The 17,169-nt window shown below is 39.4% G+C and overlaps 1 protein-coding gene across 2 annotated transcripts in view; it reads left to right on the plus strand.

Annotated features, from left to right (window-relative positions):
• The window catches only part of carmil2 (capping protein regulator and myosin 1 linker 2), a 179,959-nt gene that overhangs the window by 143,600 nt on the left and 19,190 nt on the right, over window positions 1-17,169 (plus strand). For both annotated transcript variants that reach the window (XM_060837741.1, XM_060837740.1), the window contains exons 28-33: window positions 738-825; window positions 2,098-2,235; window positions 3,991-4,057; window positions 9,034-9,281; window positions 11,377-11,516; window positions 15,314-15,695. In XM_060837741.1, coding sequence (XP_060693724.1) covers window positions 738-825; window positions 2,098-2,235; window positions 3,991-4,057; window positions 9,034-9,281; window positions 11,377-11,516; window positions 15,314-15,695 — 1,063 coding nt within the window. The remainder of the gene's footprint in view (window positions 1-737; window positions 826-2,097; window positions 2,236-3,990; window positions 4,058-9,033; window positions 9,282-11,376; window positions 11,517-15,313; window positions 15,696-17,169) is intronic.

The following is a 17,169-nucleotide window of genomic DNA, read 5'->3' on the forward strand; positions in this document are numbered from 1 at the left end:
ACTCGTAAACTTGTGGTTCAAAGTGCATACTTAGCAGTAATGTGCAGAATACTGACCTCAGCTAGCCACTGTGAAATTTATCCACTGCTGCAGCTGTGACTGTTTACTGGATGCAGAGTGGCAAATTATATTAGAACATGTAATATTTGACTACTATTCTTTTGTCAAGTATGGTGCCATATTCTTTATTTATACCATGGATTTCCTCATAATGAAAGTGGGATAGAAATGTCCAGCTAATAAAATGTCACTTGTTTGTTGGCCTACTTGTATGCCAATGCCCTCTACCCTGGATGAGTAAAAAGAACTTCTGTTTATGTCCACAAACCATCAGGAAAATGTTAAAACATTTGCAACATATCTTGTTGGTGTTGAAGACTCTTTGAATTCTCACTTTGGAACTAACTATAAGATCTCTGCTGCACATTTGATCTGTTTCCAGTCATTTTTTAAGATATTTTTTCCAAATTGGGTACTTACAGAAGTTACAGGATTGTCTGGATAGTAATGATCCCACGATATCAATGCTTAGTATACTCTTTCCTGCCCATGGAGCTGCAAGTATATTAGTGTTGTTTAGAATCATTACTAACTAGCGCACAGTGCAAAGTTAAACTGGTTTTGTACGAAAAGAATTGATGCTTCCTGTAGAATTGTTACTAGGGTGATTCCACTAGTAGAGAAAATTCTTGATTAGCTCTAGTAAATAATGAATAGTATTTGTTTTCTGTTGACAGTGAAGTGAAGCTCAGCGTCACTGCTGCTCTAATTGACCACTTTGTGGACCACATTCTGAAGGACCTAACCATTGCTAAACAGAAGCTTGTGAGTGTTGCTACACATTCCATTGTGTTCTGTATTTTTATTTATAGTGATGTAATTAAATTTAATAGAAACTTAACTATACAATTTGAGTAAAAGTATAAGTAGTGTGTCAGTCCAAGGATCCACAATTTCTCTTGCTCCCAGTCTTGCACCCAGTCACTTCCAAACAACTAACCATATGATTTTTGCTGTACAGGAACCATTTAGATCTTGCCCATTCCCTTCACAGGGGCCACTGGTGTAGGATACACCCTCATGATTCCTATTTCATGCCCTACTCCCCAACCCTTTTCCTGCCGCTGAGGTCAGTGTACAATCTCTGCACAACTTAGAGGGAACACTGTCCCCATTCCTTGTCATCTCACTGCCCCCTTAGTTTGTTGAAGGAGTTGAGCTGCTCTCTTCTTCCATTACCCTGCTATGAGGTTGTCAGCCTGGTTCTAGTTTCACCCTTACTCAGGCTGTCATTGAGCCACACTCCCCTACCTGCCATGAAGGTCCTCCCTTTGCCATGTATATATCTATGCTTTATAACCTTTTCTACTAAGGACTTTATCCACACTGGTCATTTTAGGAAAAAACAAGTCTATGTATAAGTTACAAAAATAGCTTTGAAGAAATTTAATCCTGTTGCTATGTTTGTATATAATAGTCAATTGAAAATTGAATAGAGCAGGCCAGTTAGTCTACCCATTAAGTTATTCTAAGTGCCAACTTTTTTTTATGTGTATTCAAGTACTTATCTCAAAAAGTAAAAGCAAAACATTCAGAATGATGTTATTCTTCCAATAATTCATGGCCATGCTAACATAGCCCATGTTCCAACATTTATTGCCCACCTCTAATTGCCCTTGAGAAGTGGTAGTCACCTTCTTAACAACTGAGTGATTTGATCAGTCACTTCAGTAAGATGTTAAGAGTCCTCCATATTGCCATGGCTCTGAAGTTGTATGTACATGGATAAGAGTGCATGGAAAAATCCAGGGCTACGGTTGACCTAACCCATTTGGTAGAAAACTATTGTGTTAGTTGTCTGTTGTATATACCATATACTTGCCCATTCCACTGTAGTCAATCAGGCAAAGCTAAGATAGGCAGTTGATCTATGATGTATTTATAGTGATGAAGCTGGAACAGTTTCTCGGAAAGTCTAACCAAAATATCTCATCACAAGTCTTTTCACTCTTCAAGTGTTGACTCCATAATTTAAATCAGGAAGTATTTTTACTTGCCATTTCAATGACACACTCAATTAAGTGTTTCTCCATTTAGGCATCTTATGCGTCAAAACCACTAAATGAAACACCATCATCAGACAAAGCAGGTTCAGAAACCTCGAAAGATGAAATCACAGTTAACGGAAACATGGATTTATTGAGTTCACCCAACAATGACTTGGCACCAATTGAGGTATTATTCACAGCAGGTGTTCCAGTATGGAATTGACTTAAACTCAGAATTGCCTTTCTTCTCATGCCTTAATGTTGTTAAGATTTGGGTTGAAAAAGCTGCTTTTTCATGGCTCATCAAAAACTGTAGAATCCTGATTGAGGTTGTTTTCTTTAGTCAAATATTCTTTACAGCGTAAATTAATAAAGCTTTAGGCTCCCAAGAACACAGAAGAATTTGGTACAAATATTCAAACCAGGCTTCAAATTGATGCCTTGTTGTCCTCAGCTTTTCGTTTAGCTTCTATCCAATTTCCCTATTGAATATTCTAATTGTTCGCCTGTTACGCATTAGTTGAGTGATGATCAGTTAAGAGAGTAGAATCTGTTCAAAACCTGGTTTGAGCACCACGTGTTCCTGATGAAGTATCATTAATGTAATATTATCACTGAGAAGACAATTAGGGTTGCAACAGAAAGTGCAGAGGTAGAGAGCGTTCTTTCAGTGAAAGAGAAATTAGATAAGTACTTGAAGTACTATGGGGAGAGACAATGGAAGTGGAGATTATTTTTTGGATTACAGTTACCAGTAGCCATCAGATATAAGAGTGACCTTCATTTGTATAATATATATAGGAAATATCGTAAAATGGATGCCCACCCAATTCTCTTGTGTCACTGTGAACTATAGCTCAATCCCTCAGACTTCATTGTTTAAGTACAGCCATGCCATTCTGCATACTCTCAACCCTATGTTTCTTCAATGACATTCAACTGCTCTCTGAGGAGGAGATTGAGATAGTTATATCTACATTTGTTTAAGGTTCAGATTCAAACTTGTTGGGGCAGTGCATTAGAAAATCTCATTTGCACTGAATTTCCACGTCATGCTGTTCTTTTGCCATAACTTGTTATTCAGAAAACCAGTATTATTTATCATTCCTTTTTCATCTACAAATTTAATAAATTCAACACTGTCAAAATTGAGCTGGACTTTATTAACAAGTATGTTGCATGAATGTTTCTACTCAATGATCATGGTAATATCAAAAGTGGAAGTCGATAAATCTGAGCCAATCACCAGAATTGGTGGGCAAACTAACATTTTCCTGAAGGAAGAAGTGAAAAGCTTTACTTGGTGAGATCATGCTGAAACTCTTGAATACATGACGAGAGATGGAGTACACATATATCCCTGAACATGTATCTTTACACCTTACTGGTTAAATCTGCCAACACTTGTCCATTTTATTGTTGCAAGCTACCACCCCATCACCCCAATCTGTTTGCCTCCCTGCTGCTATGCATTTAACTGCTTCACCACTGACAACCATACTTTCAGCTGTTTAGGTACCAATGTCTGAAATTCCCTCCCTAAATCTCTTAACCGCTATTTCCTTCTTTTAAAGACACTTCTTGAAAACAAAGTCTTAGACCAAGCTTTTTGTCATCTGCCCAATATCTGCTATGTGGCTTGCTGTTAAAATTTGTTTGATAATGCTCCTGTTAAGTTCTTTGGGGTAATTTAGCATGTTAAAGGTTCTGTGCAAGTATAAGCTGTTGTTGAGGATGCTTATGTTCAGAGGCTACTGACTTTTCAATAACGTAGTGAAGCAGGTAACATAAATCATAATAAGATACGTTTATGGTCATTTTAACACAATTAAAAATCCCTGACTATACATTCCAATCAAATTATTTACAATGTGTGAAGAGTGGTGAAATGCTTTCAGTTTTAAATGTTAGTAGTAATACAGATGTAATGTCTCTTCTGTAGAGTGTGTCTATGCTTCGCAGGAGGACAATACACTCTCGAAGAATCAGGCCAACTACAGCCTTGAACCGTAAGTGGTCACGTTAACATTTATTTAAATTGATTTTGCTGACTGTTTCTAGGCCAGGTAAGCAATTAAAATCAATACTAATTACAAGATCATAACATTCAAGGGAAAGGAGTTAGACAACTTAGAACGTATGACTGTATTCTTTGCTCACATGTTGAGAGTGTATAATGTCTCAGTATTTCACAATTGGGAAATATAGTAGACATCCCATTCACTCAAGCCTGCTGGCCACTCAAATAAGTCAAAGCTCCTTTGCAAATCATCTTTATGTAAAACTGCCTCGTGTAGGAGTGCTACACTGCTGCTGAGTCCCATAGCAAGGTTTTTTGCCCACTGTCACCCCATATTTTCAATTATTGGGAGAGATTGTTTGCCAACTTGTGGTTAATAAATATATTCCCAAGTTGTAATTTGCTCTTTTCTAATAAAATGTTGATAGTTATTCACCATACCTTGGGGGAAACCGAATTAGGGAACAAAATTGAATTTTACTCAAAAAAGGACACTTTACATTGTTTATTAAATAAATTTACATTTTAGACCACTGAAGTTTGTTATTTAGAGGAAGCAAACTGATAGAAAACTGAGAGTTGGGATGACAGGGGCATTTTCAGGATGGGAACTTGTAACTGGGGGTGTGCCATGGGGATTAGTGCTGGGGTCACAATTACTTATAGTATGTATTAATGACTTAGATGAAGAAAGTGAACGTGCTGTAGGAAATTTGCAGATGACACAGAAATAGATGGGAAGGCAAATGATGACAAGAGTCTGCAAAAGAATATGAACAGGTTAAATGAGTTGGGGGAAAAACTGGCAGTTAGAATAAAATCTGGGGAAATGTGAGATTATGCACTTTGAAGAAAGAATAGAAGATTTGGATGGAAAATGACTTAAATGGAAAATGATTGCAGAAGGCTACAAAACAGAGGGATTTGTGAGTTCTCTTCCATGAATCACAAAAAGCAAGCATTCAAGTTCACTGGGTAATAGGGAAGACAGATGGAATGTTTATTTCAAAATGAATGGAATTCAAACAGGTTTTGCTAAAACTGTACATGGCACTAGTCAATCCACAGCTGGAATACTGTAAACAATTATAGACCCTTTATCCTAAGGAATGACATACTGATATTGGAGGCAATCAAAAGAAGATTCACTGTGCTACTCCCAGGTTTGAAGGGACTATCTTCCGAGGTTTAGGGTAGGTAGATTGGGCATGTACTGATTGAAAATAGAAGAATAGAAGATGATCTTATTGAACCATACAGAATTCTTAGAAGACTTGACAGGGTTGATGTAGAAAAGTTGTTTCCCCTTGTGGAGGAGTCCACAAGGGACCAGAGGGTATATTCTCAGCGTAAAGAGTTACACATGGAGTCAGGCAGTGCAGAAACAGTCCCTCCAATTTGTCCATGCCGACCAAGTTTCCCACTTGCTGGCAGTTGGCCCATATCCCTCTAAACTTTTCCTATTCGTGTACCTATCCAAATGTCTTTTAAATGTTGTAACTGTACTTGCATCTACCATTTCTAGTAGCAGTTCACTCCACAAACGATCGATCCTCTATGTGGAAAAAGTTGCCCACAGGGTAGTTTCCCCCCCTCCCCACCTGTCTTACTCCTCTTCCTGAAAATATGCCCCCTACCTTATCCTAGAGAAAAGACCCCCATGACTCATGCTATCCATGAACCTCACAATTCTACAAACATCTAAATGTCACCCCTCAAACTCCCACACTTTGGTGGGAGGCAAGAAAGTGGAATTTAGTATCAGATCAGTCATAATTTCATTGATGCTGAAGCAGATTTGATGGTCTGATTTCTGTTTCTATACCTTAAGTAACTATAGCTGGTAGTAATGCAGACCTTTAATTAAATTTATAACAATATGTCTGCCATGTTTTTGTGAGCAGAGATCTACCTAAAACAGAAGGATATATACATTTTAGTCCTCCAAAGTTTGAATGATATCCACCAGAGAGGAGAGCTAAGAAGCAGATGCAGAGTTAGTCATCAGTCCCTTTAGATTAGATAATACACATAAAAGCTGGCAGCAACATTTTAGGAAATTGCAGTACAATAAGTTTAGCATTTGTTTTGGTGACAAGGTGCTTGCTGAAGAGGAAAATAGGTCTGGAAGTCATTTTTTTGTATTTCACATCAGCCAATGGTGTAGAATGCATTGATTTTGATTTGATTTATTTTTGTCAGAGGTACAGGGAAAAGTTTTGTTTCATATGCAGTACAGTCACATCATACCATACCAAGTTCATAGGGTAATAGGACAGGGTTGAAAATGTGTTGCTGGAAAAGCGCAGCAGGTCAGGCAGCATCCAAGGAACAGGAGATTCGACATTTCGGGCATAAGCCCTTCCTCAGGAATGAAGGGCTGAAGAAGGGCTTATGCCCGAAACGTCGAATCTCCTGTTCCTTGGATGCTGCCTGACCTGCTGCGCTTTTCCAGCAACACATTTTCAGCTCTGATCTCCAGCATCTGCAGTCCTCACTTTCTCCTCCTAATAGGACAGGGTGACAATACAACAGTGAAGACAGCTATTATGGCTGCAGAGAAGGTGTTTAAGAAGCAAGATCAATCTTAGATTTGAAATTTGAGAGGTCCATTCAAACGTCTAATAACAGTGGGGAAGAAGCTGTTCTTGAATCTGTTGGTACGTGTGTTTAAGCTTTTGTATCTCCAACCTGACGGAAGAGGTTGGAAGAGATTATAACAGGGGTGGGAGGGGTCTTTGATTATTTTGGCTGCCTTCCTAAGGCAGCAAGAGGCATAGATGGAGTCACTGGATGGGAGGTTGGCTGGAGTGACGTGTTCACAACTGTCTGAGGTTTCTTACAGTCCTGGGCAGAGCAGTTGCCATACCAAGCCGTGATGCATCCAGATAGCATACTTTCTTTGGTTTATCTCTAAAGGATGGTAAGAGTTCTTTTGGACATTTCAAATTTCCTTAGCCTCCTGAGGAAGTAGAGGTGTTGTTGTGCTTTCTTGACTGTTGCATCAGTGTGGGTGGTCCAGGACAGATTGTTGGTGATCATCACTCCTAGAAACTTGATGCTCTTGACCCTCTCCACCCCAGCTCCATTGATGTAGATAGGAGTGTGTCCTCCATCTTACTTCTGAAGTCGATGACCAGCTCTTCAGTTTTGCTGACATTAGGGGGAGATTGTGATCTTTACACCACGCCTCCAAGCACATTCTCTCTTTCCTGTATTCAGTCTTGTCATTGTTTGAGATCCAGCCTACAACGGTGGTCAATGAACTTGAGTTAGGATGAATTTGGCTACATAGTCATGAGTGTACAGTGAGTACAATAAGGGGCTGAGATTGCATCCTTGCAGGGCACAAGTGTTAAGGATTGTCATGGAGGAAGAGCTGTTGCCTATCCTCACTGGTTGCAGTCTGTAGGTCAGAAAGTTGAGGATCCAGTTGTAGCGGGTGGAGCAGAGACCTTGGTCTCGGAGTTTGGTTGGAATTATAGTATGGAGATGGAGCTGTAGTCAATAAGTAGAAGTCTGATGTAGGTATCCTTGTTATTCTGATATTCCAGGGATGGGTGTAGGGCTAGGGAGATGGTGTCTGCCTTAGACCTATTGTGACAGTAGGCCAATTGCACGGGGTCAAGGCAGGCTGGGAGGCTAGATTTGATATGGGTCATGACTAACCTATCAAAGCATTTTATAATTATAGAGGTCAGGGCCACTGGGCAGTAGTACCAGGATGACAGTGATCTTCTTGAAACAGCTGGGGACTTCAGATTGTAGTAAAGAGAGGTTAAAGATGTCAGCAAATACTCTGTACAGGGTCTGAGTGCATAGCTGGGGACTCTGTCTGGCCCAGTTATATTCTTTGGGCCTACTCTCAGAAAAGCTGATCTGACATCTGCAGCGGTAACTGTGGAAACAGGTGCATCCAATGCTGTCAGGGGAAAGGGGACACCGTTTCACTGATCTTCTGTCAAGTCAAGCATAAAATGCATTGAGCACATCAGGGAGGGATATGGTTTTGTCTGCTATTCTGTTTTATTTCACTTTGTAGCTTGTTATGTCATGTAGGCCTTGCTACAAATGGTGGATGTCCATATGGTTAGTTTGGGTCTCCAACTTAGTCTGGTATTCCCTCTTGGCATCTTTAATGGTTTTACAGAGGTCATATCTGGATTTCCTGGAAAGGTCAGGGTCATCTGACTTGAATATCACACACCTGGTGTTCAGTGGGCACATTAACTTGTGTTGGTGTAACTTCCTTCTTAAGTCTGAGGTGACTAATTGTCCTGAAAATACACCATGCAAATTACTGGGAACAAAATGTTGAGCTAGGTTTAGTTGTGTTCGTCAATTCTGAAGAAGGGTCACTATATCCTAAATATTTACTCTATTTTCTCTCCACAGATGCTGCCAGACCCCTGCTCAGTTTTTCCAGTGATTTCTGATTTTGTAATGTAGCAAGTTAGGGGAAGATAATGATCCTCCTGGTGTCTGAGAAGGTGGTTTGGTTTTCTATTCGCATAAAGGTTCTTTTCTTCCATCAAATAAATTCATATCCACTGAAGGCACCCAGAACAGGAAAGCCCCAAGTTTAATTTGCATTCTAAGCTAAGCTTACCAATATAAGGTGGATGTCAGAAGGTCCATTAGAATAGGTGAAGGCATTCAGAGGAGTAAAAGGAGCAAAATCATCCAAACTGATTCATGTGCATTCATGTGTCCAAAAAACAATTACATTGAGTGCATGAGCAAAGGATTATACTAGAATGTGATACTCAAATAGTGAGAATGGTTTTACAATGAATAGTCATTTAAATGAGATGCCAGAGTAGAAGGGGAGCCCAGTCCAAGTCAGAAGTTCAGCAGAGGATGGTGGAATGTGTAAAACAGAATAAGTAATGACCAACAAATTTCTTACTTGCTGCTCAAAGAAGAGTAGCCATAAACTAAATGTTTTTATCATCTATCCTTCAGGAATCTCAGACATAGAAACAGAAAGACAATTTGAAGGAACAGATTTTGAAGCAATGGAACTATTGACAGTCAAGTCACAACCAATCTCTACTGATATGAATGCTGTAAATAACACACCTACAAACGCAGAGACAACTTTTACAGATTCTCTTATGGATTTGCCAATTGAAGGGATGAAACTAAGGCATTGTACCAAAGGCAGGCCAAGACCAAACAGAATCCGGAAATATCCACCCTCCAAGCCTACTGTAAGTCTGTCTTGGAAGTATTTTTAATGGAGACAAGTTTAGCAAAAAAGTCAATAACATTAGGCTAATTACTTATCTTTCACAATCTCCTAGATTAATTGCTAACAATTTTTGTAAATAAGAAAGATAGGGAGTTACAAAGTATAAATGACTACAGAGGAACCTCTATTATCTGAAGGACACGGGCAGGGAGAGTATTTTGTTCTGTTAATCGAATGCTGGATAACATAGCTAGCCAAGCGTCAGGACCTCGCGATCTTCTTTGATAATCTGAAATTCGATTAATAGAATGTCAGATAATTGAGGTTCCTCTGTAACCCTAAAAGAGTACATTTCTTCCTTTCCTTCCTGTTGTTAAAGAGATGAATTGTCAATGCGACAGTGAGATCAGTGTAGGGTAAGGCTGTGCTTCCAGATCACATACTGTTTTCATAATTTACAATTAAACTGCTAGTATCTGGCTTACTGAAGATGTTTTATTTATACCAAATCAAATTTAGAGTTAACAAAATCACAAGTATTGACAACTTTCTGTTGATTTTGGACCAATATCTTAATGTGTGAAGTTAACTGAGATTAGAGGAGCATGTCAAGGGAAATTTCTGTGTATCTGTCTTTGTGCAGGTAGCTCTCTCTATTTCTACCTTAAATGCATGCATGAAGTAATAGCAATGAACAGTTGATAAAGTGGCAGGCGCTTTGAATCACACTGAAATACTTCCAGCAGGCCTGGGGTCAGCCATATCTACAAATAGTGAAGAAATCTTTGATGTAGACTATGCCAAGAAATCTGGGAGAATTGTACGAAAGTCCTAGCAAGGATGCCAAATATTGCATTTCCTTAAGATTCCAGACTTTGAAATGAGGTCCTGACGCAGCAGCAGTGAAATGCTTATTAAGGGGATTATTGCTTGTTGTCAGCCTAACTAACTGAACATCTTGCCTCATTAATATGCATCCTCCTACCTTATCACCCACTGTGAGGAAACTAGATGTTGAGAATTCTCAACATGGAAGTCTGGGATTCCAGATCACTGCTTGTTCCCCCAGACCTACATCGTGATGCTGACCCTGACATCTCAAGGCACTTGCCACATCCATCCTTGTACACTGGCAATATGACACCTGCCAGCTCCTCAGGACCCCATGGCACCTCCCAAATTGACTTAGCAAATGCTTTACGCTTGAAAGCTGCACTTCAGGGTACATTGGCAGCAAGCATTGAAATGCTGCTGCAAGGACCCCGCCTCATAAACTCTCCAAGCTGCTCACTTTCTTAGCTCTCGCTTTGGGCCTTCTTGGATGCTAACCCAGATTTGCCTTTTCTCTTTGCCCTCTGATGCCATATCATTTAGTACAGACAGAAAGCCAGGAGACTTGTTATCATTGTCAGCAGTCTTCAGTCAAGTCAAAACAGCCTTAAGTTGGGGTCAAATCACAGTAAGTCAAAGGGAGCCTCTGAAATCACTAACTGCTAACCTCTGACAGCTTTTCTGGGGAGAGAAATGAAATAGACAGAGGGGAAAACTCAATGCTAAGGATGTCTGTTATACAATTTACAGTATTTAGGGGAGGTGATGATCTCATGGTATTATTACTAGACTATTTCTCCAAGTAGCTGAAAATGTGTTGCTGGAAAAGCGCAGCAGGTCAGGCAGCATCCAGGGAGCAGGAGAATCGACGTTTCGGGCATGAGCCCTTCATCAGGAATTCCTGAAGAAGGGCTCATGTCCGAAACATTGATTCTCCTGCTCCTTGAATGCTGCCTGACCTGCTGCGCTTTTCCAGCAACACATTTTCAGCTCTGATCCCCAGCATCTGCAGTCCTCACTTTCTCCTATTTCTCCAAGTACCCAGGTAATGTTCTGGGTCATTAGGGACAGGCAATAAACACTAGCCAGCAATGTTCACATCCCATGAAGGTTTCCTTAAGCTGCATTAGTTTAGAAACAATGGTTCAATGTGTTCTTGAAATTCTTAGTGAAAATGATCATCAAACAGGATTGAGCTGATTATTGAAATTGTGATTAGTATCCTGCTATCTGAATGCTGTCAGACTGGGCTATACAGTTACATCTGTTTGTACTTGGCATAGGTACAATCTGTGGACCAGGAAAAAGGAGAGGATGTAACCAACAGCAAATTAGATCTAGGACTAGAAGATTTCTTCACAAAGAAGATAATTCAAGAAGAAACCAGTTATGTGCCTGCTGCTTTCAGTGATTCTTCATCACAGTGAGTGACAAGTATTCCATCACATTTCTGATTTGACCCTTGTAAATGGAGCAAAAGAATTAAGGAGGCGAACCACTCATCACAGATTTCCAGCTTGTGTCTTGATGTTGTGACTACAATCCTAATGAAGTTTATCCAGTCTGACTTCTGGACAATAACCATTGTCTGATTTTGCAAAACATAGTACAGCGAAGGTCATGGGAAAGAGATTAAGATTTCTCTCATTCAAAATGGTGGTTACCTGACATTTATGTGGTCCAAGTGATATCCATCTTTTGTACACCCAATATTATCCAGGTCCTGTTGTAACTCAGTGAGCTTTCAGTAACATAGCTGATAACATGTAGCAAAAAGACAGAAAAGTTATCATTGACAACAACTAACTTAAATTTTGTAGCCCTTCTGAGGGCTACAAAAGCCAGAAGATATCAAAACCAAAACAGTAAATAGTTCTGTTTTCAAAAGACATTATAACCTTCCAAGCAGTATCAGCTGCATTTGGGGTTAAATATAGAAGTGGGCAGTAGGAGAACTATTCGCTTGCCTTGTCAGCAACATCACTTCCTGGCCATTTTCCAAATGACATGATTGGAATGGAAAGGTCTTCCCATTTGCAGTGTCAAAAATAGACCATTTCCCTGGAGACTGCCTCGTGGCAGATGATTGGGACCACCACTCGAGGCAGGCTTTGCTCCTTGCACATCTGTCTGTTCACATGGTAGTGCAGCAGCTGTGACTGGTTTTTAATTTGACGTTTTAATAATTGATGAGTGGTGCTGCAAGATGGAAGTACCTCTCTTAACCTGACTTCCCTGCTTTAACCCTCATTTCTATTTATAAGACCATGGATCTCAGATGTTGTTCTAAGAGCCTCAACATTATGTCCTGCCACCTTTAGATATGTGTGTAGATACACCCCTGGGCTTGTATGTCTGACACCCTCTTTAAAATTGTTCCATTTAGATTATGCTGCCTTTCCTCATTATTCCTGCCAAAGGGATTCATGTCGCATTTCTCTGTATTAAATTTAATCTGCCACATGGCCCCCCACTTCACTAAACTGTCTGCATTCTTCTGAAGTCTATTAGTATCCTCCAATTTCCTACATTCCCAAGTTTTGTTACATCTGGAAACCTTTCTCCATTGTATCTAGATCCATGTCATTAATATATACCAAAAAAGGTGTTATCCTAGTATCAATTGCAGGAAGCCGTCGTTTATACTACCCTCATTTCTGAGAAAAAGACATTCACAACTGCTTTCTAGATAATTTCATATCTACACTAACACATCAGTTTTAATCCCATATATTTATTTTTTGCTAAGCGGTCTTTTGTGCTCCTTTATCAACTGTTTTTTTTCAAAAATCATACATCCATCAATCACATTACCTTCATTACCATCTATTACTACAAAGGACATGCACAAACAGAAAATGCAGGACATACTCAGCGTGTGAAGCATCAACTGTAGCGAAAGAAACAGAACTAACTTCAGGTTTTATTGAATGTTATGACAATTAGGTATGCGCCGTTGCTGAAGTTCCACTATTCCACAGGTCATAAGCTAAAATTGAAGTAGTTTTTCCAGTTGCATGGTTAATCAGACACCTTATCCATATCAAATTTTAAATAAGATCTATGAGCCAGATAAATAATTATTGGTTTATTATCAAAACAAAACTTATTCAATGAAATGAAATAGTTGATAAACATCCACAGTTAATAATAGAGAAGTATAAATGCTTATTCCCCTAAATATTGCCACAACATACATGAAAACACAATCTTACACTTTGGAAAAGCAGAAAGAGGTATTTATCTGCAGCAATTGGTTTTCTGGCTTTTTTGGCTAATTGGGTTATTCTTAAACGTGAAAGGATAAAGTGTAGAACGCCTATTACTATCTTCTGGCACATATGACCAAATCATTCATGGTTATCTCTGAAGTCTCTACAGACACACCTTAATCAGGAAATACAACATTGCTATATTCCTTCAGTCACTCTATTAAAATAACAATTAGCTTTAACACTGAATTCAAAAGAGGGTTTTCTTTTTGGAAATGGAATCGATTATCTGTGCAGGCCTTCCTTGCTGGCTTCTTGTCCCCAATTAATTCCAGATACCAAAACCAAACATTCTCTAAGCCAGTCAGTATTCAGACAGCCCCTGTAGAAGCATGCCAGGAATTTCGATAAAACATAAGTAACTATATTTTCCACAATCCATCAGAACTTAAGTCCTCTGAGAAATATTAAATATAAAACATCTTCCTAACTGTACACACATTTAATTTAACTCAATGAGCCACCGCGCCTTCCCCACCCCCCCCCACCTTGCAACTCCCCAAATAAATCTGAATTGATCTGAATATTTCTTCTCATGTTCCACAATGTCATTAACATATATTTCACTTGTGTTTCTGTTATATTATAACCACAGTTGCAATTGTCCATCATTTGGGGGTGGCACGGTGTCTCAGTGGTTAGCGTTGCTATATCACTGCGCCAGAGACCCAGGTTCAATTCCAGCCTCGGGTGACTATGTGGAGTTTGCACCCAATGTCTGTATGGTTTTCCTCCAGGTGCTCCGGTTTCCTCCCACAGTCCAAAGATGTGCAGGTTGGGTGAATTGGCCATGCTAAATTGCCCATAGTGTTAGTCTGAGGGAAATGGTTCTAGGTGGGTACCTCTTCGTAGGGCTGATGTGGACTTAGTGGGCCAAGTTGTTGTGTGGACCAGTTGTTTCCACGCTGTAGGGAATCTAATCTAATCATTAGCTGATTTTTGGAATCAAGGTCCATAATCTGGAGAATCCTGTGCCACATGTGACTCTTCTAATTACCTTTAGTGTCTGGTGACATTTTATCAAATGACTTTGTATTCTTTGTCCTGTAGTCTACTCATTCTCTGATCTGTCGGATGTCATCTTAGTTGTTATCTACGTAAACAAGGTTATGTTCTACAACACTAGATGCTGGTGGTGTGCCTGAATCTCCAATGCCTACCTACTTCAATTATTCTGGTAGTTGTACAGATCATGTATGTATAATTGGATGAAGCACTGGCCATATTATGTATTATGTATTGTGAAAGAACTGAATTTTATTTTCCTTTTATTTTAAAGGGATGATTCATAGTCTTCCTCTCTAACACAGGCATGCACCTTTTATATCTTTCCCTCAGTAGAAACACAAAACAGGCAGCAGATCTGATCCTGCTCGCTTTCTGTCAGGTTATAATTACCCCCAGCACTGAATGTAGATTTAGTTGATTATCCAACCAGACCGTTTTATACCATGCAGCCACTCAGAAAACTGTAATTTATTGCATAGTATTACTTATCAGAAAGGAACAGAAACCCAAACCTTCCTGTACACAACACTCATCATTTATCCTATTTTTAGAAGGACGTCCTCAGTAGCCAGTCCAGTTTTGGACAGGTCTGCTAAGTCTTCTTTGCTTTGGTAACTCAAAAGAACTGATAACCAAGATTGACACTGGCAATATTATATACACAGTTGTTTTGTAAGTATTCATCAAAATGACATGTTGCTATTTGCAGATTCAGATGGCGTGACCTTGCACTCAAGTTATTTTCCATGGGGACAATCACCAGAATCAATGTTGTAAAATTTCAGGTGGCAACTCCAGGCTGAATCAACATTTGTATAGTAATCTACTATTTACCATAATTCAAAACAATAAACAAGCTATACTTTTCCCATATACAGCAGTTGGTTTAATGCTTTGGTGTGAGAGTCTAATTTCTAAGCTATTTCTCTGCTTTTTGCAGGAAAGACCAGTCTCCAAAGTTTGAAGAAGTGCTTGAGTCTTCATCGCTTCCAAAAACAAAAAAGAGATATCCTAAACTCAGTGACTTGTTTGCTTTCAAGAAAACCCGCTTCAACAGAATGCAAAAGGTCGAGAAAGAACTTGAAAGAAACCAACAGAAAGGCAAGAAAAATTCTTCTGTGGATATTCTAAAACCTCAAAAAGAATCTGGGGAAATGTTTGATCAAGCCAAACCAGAAGAGGGCAGTATAGAACAACCCAAACAAGACTGTATACCCAGGCACCAGTCATCTTTGAGAGGTCTCAAAACACGCTCGTTAATTCTGCTCCCTGGAAATAAGGATGTCGAGGATTTGTCTTTGCAGTTCACAGTACAAGGCAAGGTATGTGTAAAACTAAAAACAGGAATATTATATATTTGTTGCAAAATAAAATGTGCTGAATCGTGTCCATCAACAGATTGAAACAAAATTGCAAATGCTGGATATCAAAAGTGTCCATTGTTCAGATCTAATGAGACGTTATAGCTGAATCAGTAATGTTTTCCTTTTTTCAGATCCTGATGACGTCCAGTTTTATTTTCAAGATTTTATTAATTTTAATCATTAAGTTTTCTGTGCTGCATCACAGTTTTCTTATATACCAATAGAAGTATTTCTGAATGTTGATCTCTCTTCACCCACCACCCCCATCATCCCAACTTCAAATACCGCATCATCCCAACTTCAAATACCGCATCATCCCAACTTCAAATACCGCAAACACTCTGCATTTCAGGACAAATTCATCTTTCTCAAGGAGCAACTAAGGAAACTGCAGGCACAATATTTGTGTTCAATCTACAAGAGAAAAAGTAGTAAACCCTCACTTAGCCACAGTGGCAGCAGTATGTACCATCTATATAATGCACTGCAGCAACTCACCAAATCTCCTTTGACAGTACCACCCAAACCTACAACTTCTACAAGACAAGAGCAGCAGACACATGGGAGGACATTCATCTGCAAATTCCTCAAGATAATGTCTTGACTTGGAAATGCATTGGCATTTTTTCATTATCACTGAGTAAAATCCTGGAACTCCTTTCCTAACAGCACTGTGAGTGTACCTAAATCAGTCAGTGATCCAGAAAGTGGCTAACTACCAAAGTTTCCCTTATGCATCGCATTGGGACCCTGTAGCTTTCAGGACTCAATGAGTTTAGGGCCTAAACACCTCCATACTGTTCCTGGGCCCCCACACATCAGGCCTTATTGTTATATGGGCAGTTTTCACCACAGTCAACCCATTTTCACCCTAAACCTAGCAGTTTCTCTTTCTCTCCAGCTCATCCCTCCCTTGTTTGCCCATCTGCTGTTCTCTTTCTCACTGGGCTCCACCTCCACCTATCATTTACTTCTTTCCCTTCATCCACCCCAAACTTCAGCATATGTACCAACAATTTCCTAGTTACAATCTGCTCTGAAGAAGAATCATTGGACCCAAAATGTTGACTCTTTCTCTCCACTGGTGGTTCCAGACCTGCTGAGTTTCGCTAGCGTTTTTCTGTTTTTGTTTCAGATTTCCAGCATCCACAGTCTTTGATTTTTGATTCCTTTGATGATTAGATTGGTAATGGCACCAGAATTCTTTTTATGATCAGTGTTCAGTTAGCTGATAATGGTGGAGATGGAGCTGTACTATTTGGTCTCAGTACCCTTGACTTTAACCAGAAAGGAAGGAGGATTAGCATAAAATCAAGATGGGGAGGCATGTTGAAGATGATAAATGTTATCTTAGGCCAAGTTCAAACTCTGGTGATGCCCTATAGTAGTGGTTAACAAACTTTTCAATAAAGGAATCTTTCAATTAGATAAA

Source organism: Hemiscyllium ocellatum, chromosome 17, assembly GCF_020745735.1.
Source record: "Hemiscyllium ocellatum isolate sHemOce1 chromosome 17, sHemOce1.pat.X.cur, whole genome shotgun sequence".
Taxonomy (NCBI): Eukaryota; Metazoa; Chordata; class Chondrichthyes; order Orectolobiformes; family Hemiscylliidae; genus Hemiscyllium; species Hemiscyllium ocellatum.